At 33.7% G+C, this 25,665-nt stretch overlaps 1 protein-coding gene across 6 annotated transcripts; it reads right to left on the bottom strand.

The window, feature by feature from the left end:
• Positions 1–598: 598 nt before the first annotated feature.
• On the bottom strand, positions 599–25,665 carry LOC123563178 (uncharacterized). Of its 6 annotated transcripts, XM_045355815.2 has the most exons (9): positions 25,514–25,665; positions 23,296–23,376; positions 17,097–17,147; positions 8,022–8,084; positions 6,946–7,002; positions 4,193–4,234; positions 1,675–1,716; positions 1,187–1,228; positions 599–852 (listed from the first exon to the last, which is right to left on the bottom strand). In XM_045355815.2, exons 1-9 carry the CDS (start codon positions 25,608–25,610, stop codon positions 779–781), a joined length of 549 nt encoding a protein of 182 aa, XP_045211750.2. In that variant the 5' UTR covers positions 25,611–25,665; the 3' UTR covers positions 599–778. The 6 variants fall into 6 exon arrangements, with proteins under 6 accessions (XP_045211750.2, XP_045211753.2, XP_045211752.2 ...); XM_045355818.2 differs by lacking the exon at positions 6,946–7,002; XM_045355817.2 differs by lacking the exon at positions 17,097–17,147.

Below are 25,665 nucleotides of genomic sequence, written 5' to 3'. Positions count from 1 at the left end.
CGCTTACATCTACGCCCCCGCCCTTTAAACAAAATGGTGACAGAGCACTTTTTACAATATATCTTTCAGCATTCGCCAGAATGTTTCTAAAATGAATTTAGTATAGAAATAGCCAAAAAAAAAAAGAATATATAGCATGTACGCTCTTTAGGTATACAACTCGTAGAAAGTGGTCATTTGTTTCTTCTCACGTTACTGAGGCAATTCCACGCAGCGATTACGTCCCGTAGGACCTATAGCAAATGAATAGATTCTTATAACTTTAGCCCTAAATATAAGACCTGACATAACTCATATCACTATAAGTTCTTTTTAATTGATATTTCATATTTGTTATTTTCCATGTTATGTCAGGTTGTCGAATAATGCGCAGTATAACTCATATCGACAATTGTTTCTCGGAACCAGCGTTTGTTTAATTAGTTATTTACAGACCGGGGTTATAATCTATAACGAAACGGTGTCAAAAGTGTCGAGTTACGAAAAAGTTCCATTCATACAGACATTTCATTCATAGGGGCGAATTAATTTACCATCATTATGTAATATTTTCTAATATTATCTTTCAAGTATTTACCGTAAGAAAAATAAAACAGTATTATAACATGTTAAAGCAAATAGATTTATTGAAACAGGTAAGTTTAACAATCTTTATACAACTCTATGGCAAAACTGATAAACGTTGCGAACTATTTGAATTGCACATGAAATTATATTTTGTGTTGTCAGTCTCAGCACCTTTGACTTTTGTTGAACTTTGTTGCCAAAGTTAGTAGAACTACATGCTCATGTTAAACTTTATTATCGTTCCTCCATTATATGTGTCAAACTCTTGTCCCTCGCCTGATGCACCTGCAAACAAAAACATTAATATATCACCTGTTATTTTTACAATATAACATCGTCCAAACAAAAGTAAATACTGCTCTTCCTTTTATTTTGGTGGATGTTCCACTTACATACTTGATCCAATAAGGAATAATTACGGTCAGCTATTCAATAATGGGCTATTAGAAGTTTAATTTAAAATTAACGATAGTCTAAAAAATTGTACTTTATTTTGGCACGATATGTTTCGATAGGCTTGGAAACATTTCACGATGTTATTTAATTAGTCTAAATCAAACATGTAGCAAATAGTTATTTAATACTCTGACTGGCATTGTTTTTCTATTTTAAGACATACCAGATGGCACCAAAGCATCCCTCGGGCGGCGAATAGCTCTTACTGAAAAGTAATAATGAGGCATTGTTGTTGATAAAAGAGCAAATATAAAATAGTATATAAAACGCCTGAACATTTGTGGTGTCGCCATCAGTTTCAAGCTCTTAAATTTACACTGACAGTCTTTTATTGTTTTCGTGTCCTTATAGTATAAACATTGTACATATAAATATCCATTAAGACAGGTTGCCTCCCCTACACCAGTAAAAATAACATTATTTGTAGGAATGGACCCTTTTTTCAAAGCAGGTTTTTTTGGTATTCATTCAATATATATTTGAATGTATTTTCATTACGTATAAAATGCAGTCATTTTTACTATATACAATCTTTACTACGTAATAAAACAAAATTTATTTCATTATGTATTTAAGCATATTGTCGAATTATGCAGTAACTTTATGAAATGATATTCTGTCTAAATGATACTTTGTGAAAAGTATACAAACCTGATCCGTCATGAATAGGCCTCACTGTATCACTGAATCTGCCTGAAAAACAACAACAACAACATCAAAACAATCTTTGAAAATGCCTGTTACTCAAATGCCCACCAGCAGTTGATCGTGGTATCGTGAATGCGAGCTCTTGGCGAGGTGTATGTTCTCTGTGAAACGATTTTATAGCAGACACTTTGTCTGAAATCATCCGTCCTCCACCTCTTACTCTGAACAAGATTGTACGATCTTCTCCCGCATTGAGTGTACGCACGCATTGAATGTACACTATTAAACCTATGTTAAACCTAACCCTAACCTTTAGTCAGTATATTGTACACTCATTACGTGCCTACATCCAATAGGGGCAATTTAATGTTGGCGAAGATGGTCAGTACTGGTATAGAATCAAGGACACAGGTTAACTAACTGAAAAGTTGAAAAACAACGTGAAGCAAGAATAGACAGAAAGAAAGAAGTAAACAAAACATTTAATGATAAACTTCTGCAAAGAGGTGGACAAACTAACTCTCACTTATATTAAAAAGACTTCGCGGGCATTGAAAAAGTTCTCAGCCCTTTGGGAACCGAAATGAGTAAATCGATTAAAAAACAACAACATTTGTTTAAGGGGGTCTCAGCATTGCCAGTAATTTTACTGGTGGTTTAATATATAAAGGTCTGGAAATAACACCTCAAAACAGGTTTTAATTGATTCAACTTATATGAGATTTAAGGACGGAAAATGTTAGTATTATAAGAAACACTTCTAACAAATAACTACTGGCCTGAAGATTCAGAGAAGAAGATTTTCCATACAGCCTATAGGGAACACTAGACCAATGTCTGACAACCATTATGTTGTTGTTGCATCTAGCAATTTTAGTAACCCTACACAAAGAACAGATTTTTGAAATCAAAATCAGACTAGTTGTTTATGAGAAGATGAAGTTTTTGAAGATCTTTGAACAATCTTTGTAGCCGGTAAACAAGGAAAATGTTTGTACATTAGGCCTAAAAAATCTTTCCAGCAACATGCTAAAAAAAATTTGGTAGGTAGGTCGGATTTTTCACTTTTTTAATTTTTTTAAGTGAGACTTTTCGGAAATTATTTCTGAGTCAAAAAATGAATACAAATAAGGGGATTATGCCTTTAGAGCATCAGTAAGTTGATTTCTAACATCACTGACCATGTTTAAAGCATAAAAAGTGCAATTTTGCAACTTTATGTTAAAAAGTTGAACAAAATATTCTCTAAGGCCATACAAACATTTAGGGACGAGCAAACAATTTAGGGTAGGTCGGAATACCGGAAACAAACAATTTGTATGCCTTATTTCTAAATCTAAGCTAAAGTTTTTGATAGAAGATTTGTTACAGTTGCCAGTATCTACACTAGGGAAACCGATGGCCACGTTTTTGACGATTCGAGATAACGTTAACAGTTTTGGTAGAAAGTAACTCAGAAAACTACTCCAATGAAATTCTTTGAAAACTGAGCTGGCAGTTTCAGGAAAGACATTTTTAGATTTCCTACTTTATGCATATTCAATAATTTACTATGCCCATAGCGGCAGTCAAAACGAACTGAATAATCTTCAGAAGAACCATGAATTACTTTAAAACAAGATCAAAGCTTTAGGAGAATATGCTATTTTAATATTTTCTAGTTTTAACTCTGACGGACATATTTTGGACACATAAGAACGATTCAAACACTCGTTGCCAATACAGTTAGGCCAAGACATGAAATTGTTGAGTCGGTCCACTCTACCTCTTGTACGTCTTGCACGGCCTAAAACATTTAAGCATGTATAAAACCTAATTTGAAAACATTTTTCAGTCCGACTGGTAGAAAGTAACCTTAAGGTTACTGAAGTGTCCACTTATGTTGCAGCTTTATTAACAATATCATATTAACTTCGAGCTAAAGTGAAAATGCTTAAATCGAAGTATTCAATAGATAAATGTTATTGATTAATTGACAATTTAACAATTGCAAATTTTAACATAATGATAAAATAAAATATCACGTTTTTCTGAAAATAGATACTATACCCCAATGATGTATATGCTATATATGTATATATACTATGTATATGGCAAAATAGCTCAGTCGGGTAAAATGCAAATACCAGAAGCATATCATCAACTCTTTTTTTTTATGACTTCGAGTCCTTATGAAGATATTTTGCAGTTTGCGTACTCGTTTTTATTCTTTCTGTTTCCATTTTCTTCGCCTCTTTCTTTGTTAATTTTATTTAGATATATGTTTACCTTTGACATATATTCATTAGTCACTTTATAATTTGTCCCTACAGAAATTTTGAAGCCAGTTTGGTAGATATGAAAAGTTTAGTATCAAATGAAATGTGATATAAAATAAACGCAAAAAGTTTCTTTTTGCGTTTATTTCATATCATATTTCAAAAAAAAAAATCATTATGTATTTAAGCATATTATCGAATTATGCAGTAACTTTATGAAATGATATTCTGTCTAAATGATACTTTGTGAAAAGTATACAAACCTGATCCGTCATGAATAGGCCTCACTGTATCACTGAATCTGCCTGAAAAACAACAACAACAACATCAAAACAATCTTTGAAAATGTCTGTTACTCAAATGCCCATCAGCAGTTGATCGTGGTATCGTGAATGCGAGCTCTTGGCGAGGTGTATGTTCTCTGTGAAACAATGTTATAGCAGACACTTTGTCTGAAGTCATTCATCCTCCACCTCTTACTCTGAACAAGATTGTAGGTCTTTTCCCGCATTGAGTGTACGCACGCATTGAATGTACACTATTAAACCTATGTTAAACCTAACCCTAACTTTCAGTCGGTATATTGTACACTTAATATGTGCATACATCCAATAGGGGCAATTTAATGTTGGCGAAGATGGTCAGTACTGGAATAGAATCAAGGACACAGGTTAACTTACTGAAAAGTTGAAAAACAACGTGAAGCAAGAATAGACAGAAAGAAAGAAGTAAACAAACTATTTAATGATAAACTTCTGCAAAGAGGTGGACAAACTAACTTTCACTTATATTAAAAAGTAATCGCGGGCATTTAAATAGTTCTCAGCCCTTTGGGAACCGAAATGAGTAAATCGATTAAAAAAAAAATAACATAAACAACATTTGTTTAAGGGGGTCTCAGCATTGCTAGTAATTTTACTGGTGGTGTAATATATAAAGGTCTGGAAATAACACCTCAAAACAGGTTTTAATGTATTCAACTTATATGAGATTTAAGGACAGAAAATGTTAGTGTTATAAGAAACACTTCTAACAAATAACTACTGGTCTGAAGATTCAGAGAAGAAGATTTTCCATACAGCCTATAGGGAACACTAGACCCATGTCTGACAACCATTATGTTGTTGTTGCATCTAGCAATTTTAGTAACCCTACACAAAGAACAGATTTTTGAAATCAAAATCAGACTAGTTGTTTATGAGAAGATGAAGTTTTTGAAGATCTTTGAACAATCTTTGTAGCCGGTAAACAATGAAATTGTCTGTACATTAGGCCTAAAAGTTCTTTCTTTCCGGCAACATGCTAAAACAAAATGGTAGGTAGGTCGGATTTTCTAATTTTTTAATTGTTTTAAGTGAGACTTTTCGGAAATTATTTCTGTGTCAGAAATGTGTCAGAAAATGAATAGAAATAAGGGGATTATGCCTTTAGAGCATCAGTAAGTTGATTTCTAACATCACTGACCATGTTTAAAGCATAAAAAGTGCAATTTTGCAACTTTATGTTAAAAAGTTGAACAAAATATTCTCCAAGGCCATACAAACATTTAGGGACGAGCAAACAATTTACGGTAGGTCGGAATACCGGAAACAAACTGTTTTTATGCCTTATTTCTAAATATAAGCAAAAGTTTTTGATAGAAGATTTTGTCACAGTTGCCACTATCTACACTAGGGAAACCGGTGGCCACGTTTTTGACGATTCGAGATAACGTTAACAGTTTTGGTAGAAAGTAACTCAGAAAACCACTCCAATGAAATTCTTTCAAAACTGAGCTGGCAGTTTCTGGAAAGACATTTTTAGATTTCCTACTTTATGCATATTCGATAATTTACTATGCCCATAGCGGCTGTCAAAACGAATTGAATAACCTTTAGAAGAACCATGAATTACTTTAAAACAAGACCAAAGCTTTAGGAGAATATGCTATTTTAATATTTTCTAGTTTTAACTCTGACGGACATATTTTGGACACATAAGAACAATTCAAACACTTTTAATAAAGTGTCAACCCATGCAAATTTGCAAAATTCCTTTAAAATCTTAATAGCAGTGTCTGACAAGAAGATTTTCAAAGTTAACATTATATACTTAAAGAGAAAAGAGACCGCCCTCTCTGACAATAATTTGAACAAGTGAAAAGTCAACTACGAAATTATGATGATTTAATGGTTCTATTATTAGCTCTGGTGGCCCCTACGTGCAATCAAGCTGAACTGTTTGAACAACTTTGGAAGAGGACCACCCAAAAAACATACAGGCAAAATTTTATTTTCATCAATTTTCCTAATGGTTTAAGAAGAGCGAACATTGTTGATAGACGGGTGGAGGCGGGCATATTGTGATCACTATCCATAATAACTGACAAGATTAAAAGGGCAGTAAATGCCTGTCATGTGATTTCAGCAATAACGGCACTGAACTCGATATGGAAAATTCTTCAAAGTCATCAGACCTAAGAACTACAGAACAGCTTGAATTATGAAGTATGCGACAACTTTTTATTTGTTTTAAACTATATGTAAATTAATTTAATATCTTTTTCCAATTTATCTTACAGCTTTTGAAACCAACACTAGCTGTCTTTATTCTTTTAACAAGACGAGTATCATGGAAAACATGTTTTCACAGGAGTTAAAGTCTACTATTGATTTTAAATGCTCTTTAGAAACAGTACAGCTTCCATGTCTAAAATCATAAGGCATAGTTTGTTCGAGTGAAAGTAAAGGCGTTTGTTGTGTGGACCGTGATTAACTTGTTATATTGCCAACTGTTTGAGATCTTCACTGATTGGCTTGGATACAGAACAGACAGTTGTAAGTTAATAAGCTGATATTTGATGTATTCGAGGGACGGAAAGCAGGTACTTTTTGTGTTTCCATACTCTATTCTGTCAATAATTTTATGTTGGGGTATCACCGCATCCAGTAAATTCAACAACAGGATAAAACGCTTTCTAAATCTTGAATAAAATGACTTCAAGTAGGCCTACAAATATTCCTTGGTGCAAACTTACCAAGTATGCCAAGACATGAATTGTTGAGTCGGTCCACTCTTGTACGTCTTGCACGGCCTAAAACATTTAAGCATGTATAAAACCTAATTTGAAAACATTTTTTAGTCCGACTGGTAGAAAGTAACCTTAAGGTTACTGAAGTGTCCACTTTTGTTGCAGCTTTATTAACAATATCATATTAACTTCAAGCTAAAGTGAAAATGCTTAAATCGAAGTATTCAATAGAAAAATGTTATTGATTAATTGACAGTTTAACAATTGCATATTTTAACATAATGATAAAATAAAATATCACGTTTTTCTGAAAATAGATACTATACCCCAATGATGTATATGCTATATATGTATATATACTATGTATATGGCAAAATAGCTCAGTCGGGTAAAATGCAAATACCAGAAGCATATCATCAACTCTTTTTTTATGACTTCGAGTCCTTATGAAGATATTTTGCAGTTTGCGTACTCGTTTTTATTCTTTCTGTTTCCATTCTCTTCGCCTCTTTCTTTGTTAATTTTATTTAGATATATGTCTACCTTTTACATATATTCATTAGTCACTTTTTATTTATATGTTTACTTTTTGCGTTTATTTTATATCATATTTCATTTGATACTAAACTTCATATCTACCAAATTTCTGTAGGGACAAATTATAAACACTCAAACAAATCTAAATATTTTTGATGCAAAATAAGATAAAAAATTAACTGTCGTTGCTGAGTTTCGAACCCACTCGGCAAAAGATCTGTTGAACGATTATCGTTATTGGTACGATGACTAGAAATATTTAGATTTAACTTGTATTGTAAATGCTTCACTTAGATATATTTATAGTTACTTTTGTAAATAACACGTTATCGTTAAAGAACAAGAACGTACGTCAGTAACCCTTGAGCTTGACATTTAGACGAGTTAAAAAAATCTTTTAGACGGGTAGGCCTATATTCGGACTGACAGCCCATCTTAAATCTATCTTAAATGAATCTTAAATGTACCTTGTACGCAGTGTGACTACAGCTGTCTGTGATAATGACAAAACATGTAGACAATAAAACTTGTTACTGCGTACTTACCGTGCCTTCTGGTCCCATTTTGCTTTGGCATCTTTCGACCGCGTGTTCCCCCTCTTGCTCCATCTGAAATAGTCTCAGTTTGGTTAATCTATAAAGATATTCTGTCAAATTCTCTGGATAATAGACAATAGGTCAATTAAACAAGAGGACCATGATGGTCCTGAATCGCTCACCTGTCCCAACATGACCCAGTTTTGAACTGAGTATGACGTCATTTTTTTTCTATTATTTGACATAGTGACCTAGTTTTTGAGCTCATGTGACCCAGTTTTGAACCTGACCTAGATATCATCAAGATGAACATTCAGACCAACTTTCATATAGATCCCATGAAAAATATGGCCTCTAGAGAGGTCTCAAGGCTTTTTCATTATTTGACCTACTGACCTAGTTATTGATGGCACGTGACCCAGTTTCAAATTTGACCTAGATATCATCAAGATGAACATTCTGACCAATTTTCATGAAGATCCATTCAAAAGTATGGCCTCTAGAGAGGTCACAAGCTTTTTCTATTTTTAGACATAATGACCTAGTTTTTGATCGCAGCTGACCCAGTTTCGAAATTATTCTAGATATCATCAAGATGAACATTCAGACCAACTTTCATACAGATCCCATGAAAAATATGGCCTCTAGAGAGGTCACAAGGTTTTTCTATTATTTGACCTACTGACCTAGTTTTTGATGGCACATGACCCAGTTTCAAACTTAAACTAGATATCATCAACGTGAACATTCTGACCAATTTTCATGAAGACCTTGTGAAAAATATGGCCTCTAGAGAGGTCACAAGGTTTTTCTATTTTTAGACCTACTGACCTAGTTTTTAATCACAGTTGACCCAGTTTCGAACTTGGCCTAGATACCATCAAGATGAACATTCAGACCAACCTTCATATAGTTCCCATGAAAAATATGGCTTCTAGAGAGGTCACAAGGTTTTTTTATTATTTGACCTACTGACCTAGTTATTGATGGCACGTGACCCAGTTTCAAACTTGATCTAGATATCATCAAGGTGAACATTCTGACCAATTTTCATGAAGATCCATTCAAAAGGATGACCTCTAGAGAGGTCACAAGGTTTTTCTATTTTTAGACCTAATGACCTAGTTTTTGACCGCAGCTGACCCAGTTTCAAACTTGACCTAGATATTATCAAGATGAACATTCAAACCAACTTTCATACAGATCCCATGAAAAATATGGCCTCTAGAGAGGTCACAAGGTTTTTCTATTATTTGACCTACTGACCTAGTTTTTGAAGGCACGTGACCCAGTTTCGAACTTATTCTAGATATCATCAAGATAAACATTCTGACCAACTTTCATGAAGATCTTTTGAAAAATATGGCCTCTAGAGAGGTCACAAGGTTTTTCTATTTTTAGACCTACTGACCTAGTTTTTGACCGCACGTGACCCAGTTTCGAACTTGACCTAGATATCATCAAGATGAACATTCTGACCAACTTTCATAAAGATCCCATGAAAAATGTGACCTCTAGAGAGGTCACAAGCAAAAGTTTACGCACGGACGGACGCACGGACGCACGGACGACGGACGACGGACGCTGCGCGATCACAAAAGCTCACACTGTCACTTTGTGACATGTGAGCTAAAAACTACAAGAAAGTTGACCGAATTGGTCTAAAACATTTGATTTTGGTAATAAGATTAACTTTCGTTGTTGCACATTTAAAGCAGTTGCTCGCCCCAAAGTGTAAATATCCTCTGCCGCTTTTAAAGCAACCAAATGTATTTTATGTCAATGCAAATGTAATTTTCAGGCAATACAGCTGAAATCGATTGCAAACTGTACACGCATTGAGATTGAGATGAATAAACCCCAGTATTAGGTCTGCGGTCAAATTCTGAAGATGCCTTAAAACAAATTTTTATTCAACATATCTGGTTCATTTGGTTTGGATGTTTCACAATGTTGGTACTTAACTATTATTTGATAATAAATATGTTAGTTTGTAAGTTGCGTGGTCATTTTTCAGAAAGTATAGAATATGAGACCTTTGCTAATTTTTACAGAAAGCCAATAAATTATGACAGTAGATGCTGCATCATATCATATGGTCAGTTTGTACAGTCACCGGCAGTATCTAAAGATTACATGTTTTAACAAGAGCTCCACAAAGCGGGGCAATGTACGCCCGAACGTCTTGAAAGAGGAGGAAGAACAATTTATAGAAAACCTTTTTTCTTTTGTTGTGTGTGGGAAAAGGCGTGTAAAGTGTGTTACTGTTACCAGTTTTGACTTACTTTTATAGAAATTCACATTTAAATCGGGTGGGGTAATCTGACATGTGACCAGCCAGGAACACAATTTCTGTTATTTTTTTAAAAATGATTCTAACGTTTTACCTGAAACTTTCATGATAAAATAACTATGCCATGGACATTCACACAACATGTTGCATTTTAAATTGTACGGAATACTTTTTTTCAGCACAGAGCCACAAAGTGGTCTAATCAAATTTACTGATTTTCAATGGACGAACTTTACCCAAAAGCTAAAACATTTTTTATTAGTTGAGATATTAAGGTGTTATTTTCAGCAGATATTGTAAACTAAATAAACATAAAAATGACAGTATATCAGTATACTCTGATTAATATTGGAAGAGTGGTACACTCTCAAACTGGGTAAAAGTGGGTGGGGTAAATAAATATTCGAAGCAACACTATAAAAATTGTGCAGTTGTTACGAAATGTCCTCAGATTGTCTATTACTATCTTAATTGTGCCCCCCATGAGTGGTAGGAGCATACAGATTTGCTCTTGTCCGTGCGTCCGTCCGAAGTTCGTGACGCGCCTAGCTCAAAAAGTATTTGATATTAATTGATGAAACCTTGCAAGAGTCTTTATCATGATATGGACTTGCGCACCTTCTAATTTTCGTCTGGCTCCGCCCCCTAATTTTAGAGTTACTGCCCCTGAAATAGTAAAAAATGCACATTTTCACCTTGTGACACGCCTAGCTCAAGAAGTATTTGATATAGATTGATGAAATCTTGCATGAGTCTTTATAATGATATGAACTTGCACATCTCCTATTTTTCGTCTGGCTCCGCCCCCTGTTTCTAGAGTTATGGCCCCTGAAATAGTAAAAAATGTACATTTTTACCTTGTGACACGCCTAGCTCAAAAAGTACTTGATATAGATTCATGAAACCTTGCATTAGTCTTAATCATGATATGAACTTGCGCATCTCCTATTTTTAATCTGGGTCCGCGCCCTATTTCTAGAGTTATGGCCCCTGAAATAGTCAAAAATGCACATTTTTACCTTGTGACACGCCTAGCTCAAAAAGGTATTTGATATAAATTGATGAGTGTTTATCATGATATGAACTTGCGCACCTACTATTTTTTATCTGAGTCTGTCCCCTATTTCCAGAGTTATGGCCCATGAAATAGTAAAAAAATGCACATTTTTACCTAATTATGTGCCTTACTCAGAAGTATTCTCGGTGCCTTACTCAGAAGTATTTAAATGTAAATTCATGAAACCTTGCTTGAGTCTTTATTATAATGTGACCTTTGCACACATGGCATTCTTCTTGAGAATTTTAGCATTCATTACAGAGTTATGGCCCTTGAAATAGCCAAAATAGTGGATTTTTTGTTTGTGATGCTCATAACTCAAAAAGTATATGGTATAGAATAATGAATCCTTTTCATATTTTTTTGAGGCTATACCCCATTACTACTGGAAACATTTGAATTATTTCTCCTTATTTGTGACAAATGTACCAGTCGTGGGGGGGGGGGGGGGGGGGGAGTGAGCACACCATGTGTCCTACAGACACATTCTAGTTTTATTAAATACAGGCTTTGTTGATAAAGTTTAACAAAAAAAAATCTCTTCAATAAGACTTTATACATGTGTGCCATGGAAAAATCAATGCAGAAAATTTAATGTTAATTTGAACAATAGCTTTCCTCAAAATATACTGCCTCAGGCAAAACCTTTTGTTAAATACTTCGAGCTTTCAGGGTTAATTTGGTTTGTCTACATGTCATGTTCAAGGTCCATGCTTTTTCCATGACACACATGTATAAAGTGGGAAATTTTTTGTTAAAATTTATCAATCAATGCTGTATTTAATAAAATTAAAATAGTAATAGACAACCTGAGGCCATTTCTTAACAACTGCACAATTTTTGTAGTGTTGCTTCGAATATTTATTTACCCCACCCACTTTTTCCCAGTTTGAGAGTGTACCACCCTTCCAATATTAATCAGAGTGTACTGATATACTGTCATTTTAATGTTTATTTAGTTTACAATATCTGTTGCAAATAACAACTGAATATCTCAACTAATGAAAAATGTTTTAGCTTTTGGGTAAAGTTCGTCCATTGAAAATCAGTAAATTTGATTAGACCACTTTGTGGCTCTGTGATGAAAAAAGTACTCCGTACAATTTAAAATGCAACATGTTGTGTGAATGGCCATTGCTTAGTTATTTTATCATGAAAGTTTCAGGTAAAAAGTTTGAACCATTTTTGAAAAAATAACAGAAATTGTGTTCCTGGCTGGTCACATGTCAGATTACCCCACCCACTTTAAATGTGAATATCTATAAAAGTAAGTCAAAACTGGTAACAGTAACACTTGTTAATGAAACTTAATACATGTAGGTATATTACCACAAAGAATAAATAAAATCAAAAAACATTTTGCGCAGACACCTAACTGGGACCCCCCCCCCCCCCCTTTCAAGGTTGTATATTAAAAAACAAAAAAGTAGGTTAGTTGGTCACATTCCACATGACCCAGATTCAAACTTGAACTAAAGATCATCAATGTTAACATTCTGACCAAGTTTCATGAAGATATAGTCATAAATATGGCTCTAGAGTGTTAACAAGCTTTTCCTTTGATTTGACATTGTGACCTAGTTTCTGATCACACTTGACTTAGACTTGAACTTGACCTAATAACCATCAAGATTAACATTCTGACCAAGTTCCATTAAGATACAGTTATAAATGTGGCCTCTAGAGTGTTAACAAGCTTTCCCTTAAATTTGACCTGGTGACCTGGTTTTAAACCCCACATAACCCAGATTTAAAACTAACCTAAAACTCATCGAGATTAACATTCTGACCAAGTTTAATGAAGATATAGTCACAATTTTGGCCTCTAGAGTGTTAACAAGCTTTTCCTTTGATTTGACCTGGTGACTTAGTTTTTGTCTCCACCTTACCCAGATTTAAACTTGACCTAAAGCTCTTTAAGATTAACATTCTGACCAAGTTTCATTTCGATATGGTCATAAATGCCTGCCTCTAGAGTGTTAACATGTTTTTCCTTTGATTTGACCTGGTGACCTAGTTTTTGACCCCAGATGACCCAATATCAAATTCGTCCAAGAATTTATTGAGGGTAACTTTCAGACCAAGGTTCATTAAGATTGTGCTAAAATCGTGACCTCTGGAGTGTTAACTCTCAAATCGTTGACGACGGATGGCGACGGGCGACGGACACAGGACGATCACAAAAGCTCACCTTGAGCACTTTGTGCTCAGCTGAGATAAAAACTGAAAATGAATCCGGGAAATGTATGCGTGTTGGAGATATTGGTAATATGACTGTTGCACTCTCAAACCACTTCAAAGTTTAAAGCCAATACCTTGAAGTTTTGATCCAGACACATAATACAAACGAGAGATTTTACTCAATTTGTGACATTGATCTTTGACCTACCGACCAAATTCATGCACACTGTAAATCGTTTCACTGCCACCTACCTATATGCCAAGTTCAAAGTCAAAAACTTGAATGCTTATTTAGCTATGCTCTGGGCACAAAATTTGACTGACACATTTGACCTTGCTCGCTTGAATACTAAGGCACAGAAACAAAACGTGACTATTATCTTTTGTGTGTGTGGGGGGGGGGGGGGGTGGGGGGGGAGTTTAATGTAGATTTCTGCACTCCTCAATTCACCTCATCACCAACCACCTGTATTCAAAGTTTTGAAGTCAATATCTTGAAAAAAATTATGCTCTGGACACAAAAATTGGACTCAATTTATGACATTGACCTTTGATCTACAGACTAAGTTCATGCGCCATGCACATAGTGCACATAGTTTCATCGCTTCCTTCCTATATGCCAAGTTTGAAGTCCATACATGGAATGTGTATCAAGTTATGCTCTTGGCACAAAATCTTACAGGCAAATTTTACCTTGCTTTGACATTGACCTTTGACCTATAGACCAAGTTTATGCATCATGAACATCGTCTATCGCTACGAAGGCAATACCTTGAACGGTTTTCAAGTTTTGATCTGGACACAAAATCTGACAGACACATTTGACCTTGCTGACGGATGGACAGACGCGCGCGTCATCACCTAACTCGTCCGGGTTTTTTTTTCAAAACGGGCGTACAAAAAATAAAGTATTTCCTTTAGGTATTTCATTTTATACAGATAATAACAAAAACCAGTAAGAAGAAATGTTACTGATTTGCAGATACCTGTGTTTAGTTCCCTATCTAACAATGTTATAGCCTGTTGTACTATGTTCAATTAATAGAAAATAAGTTCGGTAATGTACATATTTATCAGATTCCTTAATTCTATAATTTTGAAACAAGGTATACATGTATAAGGTTCTCAACCGTTTCCTGTTAGAACAGAGTTGGAAAGTCGCAATATGACCTATAACTGTGTGGGTGCGATGTAAAACCTAACAAAAACAAAAACAAAAAATCCCCAATACTCCAATTTTCAAGATATAAACTTGTAATATCATTTCGCAGCCAAACCTAGTGCATTTTAAGGAAATTAAAATTGCTATCTTTCTTGATTAGTGACCTCTAAAGAGAAGTAAATTTGCGTTAATAAATTTAAGTATGTATGGTTTAACGCGAAGATAAAATAATGACCTTAATAAACATGTTTTACAGTAGTGGCCTTTATTCTGAGGTTATCTGTGGCGCATGTTTGATTGTGTATACATTACATAATTTCGAAAACATTCGGAAACCAAATATTGAATGTTAAACCGGGACCAGTTAACTAACAATGAGTATATATCTATTTTTGATCATGTAAGTACGTGTACTTAGCGTTTATTTGATTCTCATTAAAGTATCACATATCATATAAACACTTTAGTCTATAGAATTGTAATAAAATACATTGTCATTCAATCTATGAATTATGCATATTTGCGTTACAGATATTATAAACACAGTAAATACATATATTCCTATGTTTTAGCATTCATCTGTTTACATAGGGAGGCAGTGTTGTTGCTTTTTATCATATATATCCGACGACATGCATAAGCTATTTTTCCCTGGTTCATTTAATGTATCCGATCCACAAATAGGTAAAATTTTGATGCCCAGAGACCCCATGTGTTTTGGTATCATTGAAAGAGTGGTGTCTGCTGAACAAGAACCAGTAAATGATATGACCATAAATAATATGCAAGAGTCATTAAAGTCATGTTTTTGACTGCGAAACGATAATTTTTACACTGTAATAACTGGATTTCTCTTGAAGTATCATTGCAGAAAATAAAAGAGAAAAATTTTATTACACATTTTTGTCATGTAATTTATAGACAATACACTTTCAAATGATACCAAAATTATATGTCCTTACCAGACATCAATTTTTTTTTTATGTTTTAATAGCACTGTTATATAGAACTTGCTTATTTGCGGATCGGATACTATAAGGCGATTTCCGGTATGCTGTGTTGTTGACATTTGTAAATCTTAAGCCTGCTGGCGGCAAGTGATTATGCCTTTGCGACCAGTAAGACCAAGATCAGTCTGCATCTATTTTCTGCAGATAGTGTAATGGTATATAATCAGAACTAAATCTTATTTTATGTGCCTTCATTGGAACTTTAGGACATATAACAACTTGTCCTTAATTCTGATGACCTTTATAAATTTCTTAAGTGTTTACGTTGGTGTTCCTTTAGGCTAAGGATATAACACTGCGAGGCTTTAAATATTATTGGTATTAAACAGGGATGAGACAAGCTTATAAAGGACGTTACATGAGTGTCTTTTTCATATTGAATAAAATAATAAAATGCAAGGCTCTGCCGAGTATTTTATCAACTGTATTTAAATTCAATAAAGAAAGATACAAATGTATCAAACTTATTAATTTAAAAATCAGCCCTTTTATCACGAAAACTCTGCTGGCTCGAACTGTCAAAAAAGTATGGAATCATGAAAACTGCAAATTTTCTATCTCTTGTGCCTTATTTCTGGAAATGTGACGCTTCTAATGATCAGTCATGAATATCACATACACTTGAATGAAATGTTTGCTTTTATCGAGAAAAATTATACTTGTCCCATATTAAGCAAAATCATAAGTTCACATACCTCAATTTCGTCTTTTTACGCGCAACACAAGCACCGGAAGCCGCGCAACCCATTTAAGCGTATTCCCAGCGGGAATTGGATTGCGCGTTTAAAACCCGTGGAAAAATTAGAAGAGTGTGAACAAAATACTAGTAGATATATCATGCGATTTTCCTAAAGCTATACAAATTTTACTGAGGCAATATCACATAAAGTTTGATTTTTATAATTTTCTCGTATCTGACCACGATTAAAAACCTAGCATCTTGATTATCTTCTTTTCAAAAATAATTTCAAACTACATGTACCAGGTATGTGTAATAGAACGACTCTACGAAAATAAATTTTGGCCCTTAACCTATATTGTGTACACAAAATATTTTGTTAAAACTACAAATTGTATATCAGACAAATACTATTTTAAACCAAATACGTCTTTTTTTATCAAAATCAAAGTACTTTTTATTGTCAATAAGTGCCTTTACTGGGAACTCTTGGCAATCTTTTAAGGATTTTTTAGAGGGACCATTTAAAAAAGTATAGTGAAAACACTTTTCATACAGTATATTTCAGAAATAAATGATTGAAATAATATGCATAGTTGTAATTTATTTTGCATGCCAAGAGCCTAAAGGAGTTATTGGTGAGTTTCATGTAAAATATTCAAAACAGGTAGATAAACATCTATCAATCTACTATGTACTAACCATGTCTGTCTATACCACGTTTCCTCTGTCTGTTTATGGCATTTCCTCTTGCTGAAATAGTTATCATACGGTCAATGTTTACAATATCAATATCTCATGATTTGGCCGTAACTGTTATATTTGCATGGCTAATTTTGCATGAAATATTGTATTTTAACTAGGTTAAAAAAGAGAATTGTTTATCTTATTTTGATAAAATATTCACCTGATGAAGACTTTATAAACAAGCAAATTCGATGAATTGGTATCCCCCGGCGAAAGGGTTTCTGGTGAGGAATGGCAAAAAAAATTATCCGGCAAAAAGTTAAGGATGTTACAAAGAAGCAAATAATTTCATTAGTCAAAATCAATTTAACAGAAAATGAACGTTTTAAGTGTACATAATAAATGTATGTTATGTTGATCCTTAGTAATGAAACGATTTTGAATGGAATATGTTTACTGTAATAAGCTAAGCTTTTAGAATTAAATAAAGTTATTTGAAATTTGAGCTTGAAGTGTAACTAAAATGAAATATTGTCTTCGTGTAGTTTGGCACCAAGTGTTGCTATTTAACATATACATTTGAACTTAAAAGAACAGATGTCCTTGAGATAGCACAATCAAGTACAGTATCTTGAACATGGCTGGCGGCGGGGTGGGTGTGGATGTTGAAGAGTTGAACATTTTTTTTAAAAAAGGAATGGATTTTTTTTTGTGGGTGGTGTTGGGTGGGGGGTGGGTTTGGGGGAGACCAGGTGAGGGTACAAAACTTCACATGTTGATTTTAAATATTGATGGAAAATAAAAAATGAAAGAATGCATGATCGGGGTGGTGGGCATGACTGGCTGGAGTAGCGAGGTGGGGGAACGTTACAACTTTGCATGTTGATAAATATTCATAAATTTAAAATAAGGAATTATTTTTTTTCTTTTTGTGGGGTGGGGGGTAGGGGGTGGAGGAAGGGGTGTTACCAAGGCAATGGGGTGCCCAGGTGTGGGTACACAACTTCTCATGTTTATAATATATGTTCATGGAAAAGAATGAAAGACGTTTTATGAAATTCTACCAATATGGCTCCGGACATGGAATTTTCATTAAATCAAGGGCAATAACTCTATGGAAAATTGACCAATTTAAAAAAAATGACGGGCATTATCGAAGTATGTTGGTTCATATTTATTTCAAGTTTCATGAAATTCTACCAGCTTGTTACTGAGAAATGGCTGCAGACGTGGATTTTTCATTAAATCAAGGGCAATAACTCTAAGGGAAATTGACCAATCCAAAAAAACTTGACGGGCATCATCGCAGTATGTTGATACATGTTTATTTCAAGTTTTATGAAATTCTACCTGTTAGTTACTGAGAAATGGCCGCGGACGGACGGACGGACGCACGCACGCACGCACGCACGGACAACACCATTTCAATAACCCCCTCCCGATTTCATCGGCGGGGGATAAAAAGTCAAAACGCGGGTTTTTTTCCTGATTTGGACTTTGCTTTTATTACTTCTCTTATGACAGAAATAAGATACAAAGACATTGACTGAAATAGTTTACTCCAAAGACATGGGCTTTTGTTTAATGTTGTTTGCACATGTGTGGCAAATTTTAGTGTCTCCCACGTTGTATATCACACAACCAGATAGTGTGTCACTAATGTTAACTATTTGCTAAGCCGAGGGATCAGTTCCAATTAGTATCGTTAGGGACTGAGCAAGAACAATACCTTATTAAACTTATCTAACATCCATCCATAGTTTTGGCAATAGGTTTCATAAACTAACGGTACACTTATGACTTTTTTGTTGTTAAGAACATAAGAAAATATCAGCAAAATCGAATAGTGTTCACAAAAGCACGTATGAAAAGTGATAACACTATAAGCATCCCGCCCTCAAATATACACAATTTTAGTAGTGAGGACATAAAAGCGATAAGACTTCCGTGAACAGAGGAACTTTTTCAAAGAATTCATGCACGGCTAACACTAGTGCTTTATTTTCATTTTTATACAAAGATATATTGGACTTGCATTGTCAAAACTTTGCAAAGAGACGTCAAGGTAGTTTTGGTTTAAACATATTTATTTATCAAGATATACATGACATATAACATTCATACATATAACATCCAAACAATACAAATATCAAGACAAGTGGATTGAATTGAAAGATGCTAGAGCTTATAGTAATTCTCTCCACAATGTACTTTTACTGGTTTTAGGAATAATGGGTGATCCATGATAAAAATGCAAACAATAACAACAATTGACACCCACCCAGCCACCCAAACCGCTCTCTCTCTCTCTCTCTCTCTCTCTCTCTCTCGAACTAAATACATTTTGTTAGCTCTTTCAACATGTTTGTTAACGTTACAACACTTTTGTCATTTCAAAGCCACGTTCAAAATGTTTGCTCAATAATTGGTGAATCAAAAGCAAGTGGCATATCGGTTCAGTGGTCTTGTGAATCAGAAGCATGTGATATATCTGTTCAGTGGTTTTATATAATTAGCTGTTATTCATTATCATATTTTATTGTTCATATATGTTTCGAATGGCCTCGAAGAGTCGGTATTAGGATAGGCCGAAGTTTGCGAAGCTCATGAAAGATTTTTACCTTGAGGATTTAAAACCATTTTCATTTTAAGTCTTTAAGCGCTCTTATATACGCATTTCAATGAATCGTATTTTGCACGATAACAAAGAAACACTGACATTAAATCTTAAGCATTTGGTGGTTTTCCAAATTTTTCTTCATGTTTTTACTTAATATATAAAGGTAAAAAGATAATACTTGGCCGTCTTCGATTGCAGGCAGCCTTCTGTGTTGATATATAATATGACGGATTTCATTTGTTTCCGTTTTTCTTCTGCCAAAGGTGTGGGGATCAAAATGTCAGCCTTTATGCGTTATGCATAAGTTCATTTACACACAGGGGTAAAACAGTCCACCAAATGTTTTTTTTTTTTTTTTTTTTTGTTTTGTAACTTTAGAAGTCGGTTTGTGCAAACCAAGTCAATATATAGATACATCAATATCATTAAGACTTTTAACCACCATTGCCAATTGGAAAAGTACAGTGAAAAGATCCTTTGGAAGCACAGAACGCAACACGATAGCAAACTCAGAGTTGTAATATTTCGATCTCTTCAGATCGTTCAGCACGACATTTATGTCGGGATAGTGTACTGTTTCAATGTTTCAGCGTAAACATTTTGGCTACGATGGTTCCAATACTCCCGCTTTAATAACTTTTGGTGGTAATGTTTATTCACCACTTAGATATAGTACTTGCTTTTTAATTTTGTCTTTTCGCATTTTCTGTCATATGCAGGCTCTATAACCTAAGATCGCCATTTCAGTTTGTTTAGTTTTGTCAGTTGTTTTCTCGTTTAGGGTAGAACCATTATTTTACTGTAGATCATACATGGAATTGCACTCTGTATATCATTGCAGGTTCCATGTGCACCGCCGTATGAATACATCTGCGGGTGTCTCTGAATTATATTCTGGTGCTTATAACATGTGTACATGTTGCGTCCTGCTCAAACCGGGTCTAGAGGTGTGAACTGTAGCTTTCTTATCCACTACCTTCTTTGAACAGGCTTAATCAAGCTGAGCCTGCAACATTTTCGTTACTGTCGTGTTGGGTGACCTGGGGGTTTCCACTTTTTCTATTTAATTGAGTTTGTTCATGAGAGGTAATGAAATGTGCAACGCCCTTCACACCCGAAAACAACGGCTCAAACGGAGCCATAATAGTAAATTGAATGTTTTTCATGATCCCAAAGGACCAGAAAATTTAACAACTCTGAGTCCAAGTAGGTGGAGACATTTTACAGCGGCATTTGATATCTGTCCTTGTGATTCCATCATGAGAGCATTATAACTGGTTCAAATTATTTAGCACAATTCATTAAATGAATAGTACAATCGGTTAAATTTCGTTAAAATGTTGATTGACCTATAGCCTTGTTCTATGGCAAGAGTTTATTACATCATGGTGAGGACAAAAATATCTAACAGCCTTTGATATCTTTATGTAAATGAGGTTGAATACAACTAAATCCTTTCTAAAGCCTCGTTGTTCGATACAGACAAAACTACTGTCTATTATTGTTCCTTCTCTTAAAAAAGGAACACATGTTTGACATTTCACAATTGATTTGCTAATGTGTGTTCATGCGTCTTTACGTAAATCAGTTGTGAAATGCATGTTATTTTCAGCAAGCTGACAAGGGACAATATTTCGTGTAAAGTGTTAACCCGTGCATTGAATATTTAAATTTAAAAAAAAAAAATAGATTCCTGCCAAATAATCATGTAATGAAATAGTTGCTAGTCACCTGATGTTTTATAGCTTCAAATATATCTGTGGAATTTGCAAATCCTAAAGTTTATTTTTTATATGATTCTTTTAATATTTTTTACTTGTTTAGATCTTTTTCTTGTGTTTCGTAAATGAATATATGAAATACTTTTATGTATTTATTTCACGCCTGGTAAACACTCGCGAGCACCTACATATATCACGCCGAGCTACCTCTTTCAGAAGTGTACTGTAAATCGCTCTGTCGCAACTTCCGAGGTAGTACACGTCGCGATAAAAGAACGTCAACAAAGAGATAGCTGTGAGGTATACAATGTATTTGGAAATAAAGTTTGTACCGAAAATTGTATGGAAGTAGAAATATTAACTTTTTAATCGTAAGACAGCTCTGTCGTGAAGGAGATAGTCATGTCGCCATGGAGATAGCTCTGTGTTACATTAACTTTTTTGAACAGTGTTGAACGTAACAGGATAGAAGTTAGGTCCAGTTACGATAGCAATTCAATTATCACATTTTCATATTAATACAAAATTTGAATAATACATCTTGCTTTATATTTTCTTATATTTATTGGTCCGTACGTCCGTCAGTCTATCTGTCTGTAGACGAAATTTGTCGGGGCTATTTCTCAGCAATAATTCGCCGGATTTCCATCAATCCTGGTAATTTATTATCAGTACTAAGCCTAGTTGTGCATGTGCGAAGTGGGTTCCATTTGGATTATTTTTCACTTAGTTATGGCCCATTTTTATTTTTTTATTATATGTATATGGAACAAAATTGTCCGCAATTCGCGGTCCATATATGCCAGACTTTTATCAAACCTTGTAATTATCATTGGTACCAAGTCAAGTTGAACATGTGCAAAACACGTTCCATTTGAGTGATTTTTCACATAATTATGACCTTTATTATTTTTTTCTTCATATGTATAATCAAATTTCTGCCCTTTTTCCTTTACGATAAACATTACCGCTTGATCTTTCCTTTAAATAATGCACCCATCTGAAACTAATCGTTAAGAATCGATAACATTGCCTACATTGTTTCATTATACCTAAGAAAAGTTAAAATAATGTATAATTATTCAAATTTTTACAAATATAGTCTTATGAAACATCTATATCAAAACAGTACTTGGCAAATTAATACATATGTATGCTCAATGGAACAGTGACTGTATATTATTTCAAAAGAGGACAACCCAGCGTAAATATTGTAAACTTCTCAATGTAGCATAAAATTATGAACACAGAGCTCACTTATAAAAACAGAGCTATCTTCTAGGCGACATGACTATCTCCTTCACGACAGAACTGTCTCTCACAATAAAAAGTGAATATTTCTATTTCCAAACAATTTCCGGTACAAATTTTATTTCCAAATACATTGTATACCTCACAGCTATCTCACGCCTACTCAGTCTGCTTCTTGATGTCAGTTAAAATGCAAATATGTGACAATGAAAATGCTTTCATGACGGACCGGTCTAGTTCACTGCTAAATCAGCTTGCTGGTAAACATCGCCACGACCACAAATCAAGAATAATTTAGCTAATCGATATTCGATACAATGCTTGTAAAAATACAAAAAGTATGATGACACTCACCTTTGTTGATGTTCTTTTATCGCGACATGTACTACCTCGGAAGTTGCGACAGAGCGATTTACAGTGTACTTCTGAAAGAGGTAGCTCGCGTGTGTTTATCACGTGACGAAAACATACGGAGAGAACATACGGAGTGGGGTCATATTAAACATCCGTAACATGATGCTAAAATCTGATTTTCTTAAAAGACAAAATTTTGCGTATGAGCTAGAAGGAACCTTTTGCTAAGCTAAATCTTGTGCTCTTGTAATGTTACATGTTTTATTACCTGATTCTTGCACGCTTCCACGGCGAATTACCTTCCGCAGTGGTTCCTCTGGTGGGTCAGGGGACAACGTACGTTTTTTTCCTACAAGTGAAAACAAAATATATAAACATGAGAAAAAATAAACCACAATAAACACCATAAATAAATCAGCAATTTATTCGTTAAGAATAAAGTTCCAAAGCTCCACGTCAATTATTTTTTACCAATTTAGTTTCATACAGTAAACATGGGAATAAATATAGATATTTGTACAAAGAGGCATACTGCGTGAAATACTATCTATAGATTTCTGGGCTTTCAAGTGCTTTTAAAAGTGTCGATCGCGGTTGTACTCTTTTATAAATGTTTGATTTATTTACAGTCATAAATTTTTTGATATATAGGATATTTGTTTGACTAATTTTACTGCTAGTTTAACTGAAGAAGTCCTAATTTTAACATTCTGTGTATTATTTGGTTTTATTACCTGATAAATAATGAAATGATAGTGATAATCATAATAAGAATAAAAATTTTCTTGCATGGGGCCCTCAAGACAAGATAAATTAACATGCACCTTATATGGGGTCATTTACCTGTTTTATGAAATGTAATAGTATGGCAAACTTTTAAATACACTTATATTTACAAATAAAAGTGTACAAACATATGTTTGCAGCCAGTCAGACAATCTATCTAATATAGATTAATCTATCCTTGAAAAAAATATCACTAATGTTGACCAATAAAATAGTAAAACAATTAAACGTCTAAGTTTTATAGAATTTTACTAGAATAAAAATTATATTCTCTTAATATTTCAATGGGTATTAAGTTTTTGAAATTATATTAGCTAAAATTTAAAAGTTTTTTTATCTTTTTTTTATTATGTTTAGGAAGAAATATTGAAACATGCGATGCTCCCTTAAGCTAGGAGTAAAACATTTGAGTCTTGCTCACAAATTGCTGTAGGTACAAAATCTGATTCCATCTAGCGGTGTAGTCATAATGTATTTGTTCTGCTTTGTTTATTCTGTTTAGAAATATAAGAGACCTTTTCAAAATGTATTGGTTCATATCCTTTCAAACTATAACAAAAAGGATACAACTCTTTGAAGATTTTATGAATATAAAGTCATTAGCCGTTATACGCCATATTAAACGTTTTATAGAGAGGTTTGTATTAACGTAAGAAAATGTCTTTATTTCACCTATTTAGTATGATATTGATAATAACACTTATTCATATGGTTAGGGTTTTATTTATTTATTTATTTAATCATTCATTTATCTATTTGCTTATTTATTTATTTATCTACTAGACAAAGTTCGTTTGCTCTTTACTTTTTAGTAAGTTAGTTATATAACCGATTTTAAGTGTTTCGAATAATATAACTCTAAAATCATTGAACAAGAAAAACATGAAACTTTACCTCTGGTAATTTAACAGTTGATTAAAACACAACAAAATATTTGTTTTAAATTTTCATACAGAGATACAACACATAAATTATTTGTTTAATTATAAGTACAAAAAAATAAAAGTTGATTATTTAGCACTTCATGCGACATAAGCTCAAACGGGTGATTCCGACAAATTTTGACGAAGAAAACTGACATAGACTTTTACCATGATGAATATATATTTACTATGAAATCATAATCTGTCCATCATTTGACACAATTTTATTAATACAAGCTATAATAAAATATTCTAGTTTTTAGCCAAATGTTTAGTTTATGAACAATATACAATCAAGAAGAATAATGTTATTTTTATGCTTATAGTTGCGTTATACTAGGTAAATAAACGTTAATTATTGTGTAAAATACAAATATCTTGCAAATTTCAGTAGTAAAATAGCTCCATTTCCTCCCTAACACTGACAATATTTCTATTATAGAACCATATTCTTTGCTGTGCTACATGGTTGTATTATGTGTATTTAATATGATTTACATAATTGAAAAGGAAGACATTTAGGGTCCATATCAAAACAAAAAAAAAGGAAAGAAATCAAGTAACACCCTGATATTGTGATTAATTTCATTTCAATTTCTTTCCCCTCATTTCTTCTGGTATGCATTTTATGTTATGACTTTGTACTTCCAATCTGTTTGGTCACTGGTCCTCAATAAAACATGAATCAGCAAAACAGAAAGACAGTTTTACATTTATCATATTATGCTTTGAATAATTTTAAGATTCAAAGTCAAAGTCAAAAGAAAACTGTTTTACCTCTGAGAAACTCCATTCCGTTTAAAGTGAACTCCAAAAACATATAACAGAGATGTCTATATTTTATATACAACGAATATATTTTTTTTTGTTGCATCAGACTTTGAATTTTAAAGGGATTTTCCAATTACAAATATGTGTAAACTGAAAAC

The sequence above is a fragment of the Mercenaria mercenaria genome, chromosome 2 (genome assembly GCF_021730395.1).
Source record: "Mercenaria mercenaria strain notata chromosome 2, MADL_Memer_1, whole genome shotgun sequence".
NCBI lineage: Eukaryota > Metazoa > Mollusca > Bivalvia > Venerida > Veneridae > Mercenaria > Mercenaria mercenaria.
Note: the sequence above shows the minus strand (reverse complement) of the source record. Positions and strands in the feature narration are given on the sequence as shown.

Coding starts and splice junctions, on each gene's coding strand:
- LOC123563178 (XM_045355815.2), bottom strand. CDS start 25,610: ATGCAACAAAAAAAAATATATTCGTTGTATATAAAATATAGACATCTC. Junction 8,085..17,096: donor ACGTGGTATAGACAGACATG/GTTAGTACATAG, acceptor AGACTATTTCAG/ATGGAGCAAGAGGGGGAACA. Junction 4,235..6,945: donor TTCATGTCTTGGCATACTTG/GTAAGTTTGCAC, acceptor GTTGTTTTTCAG/GCAGATTCAGTGATACAGTG.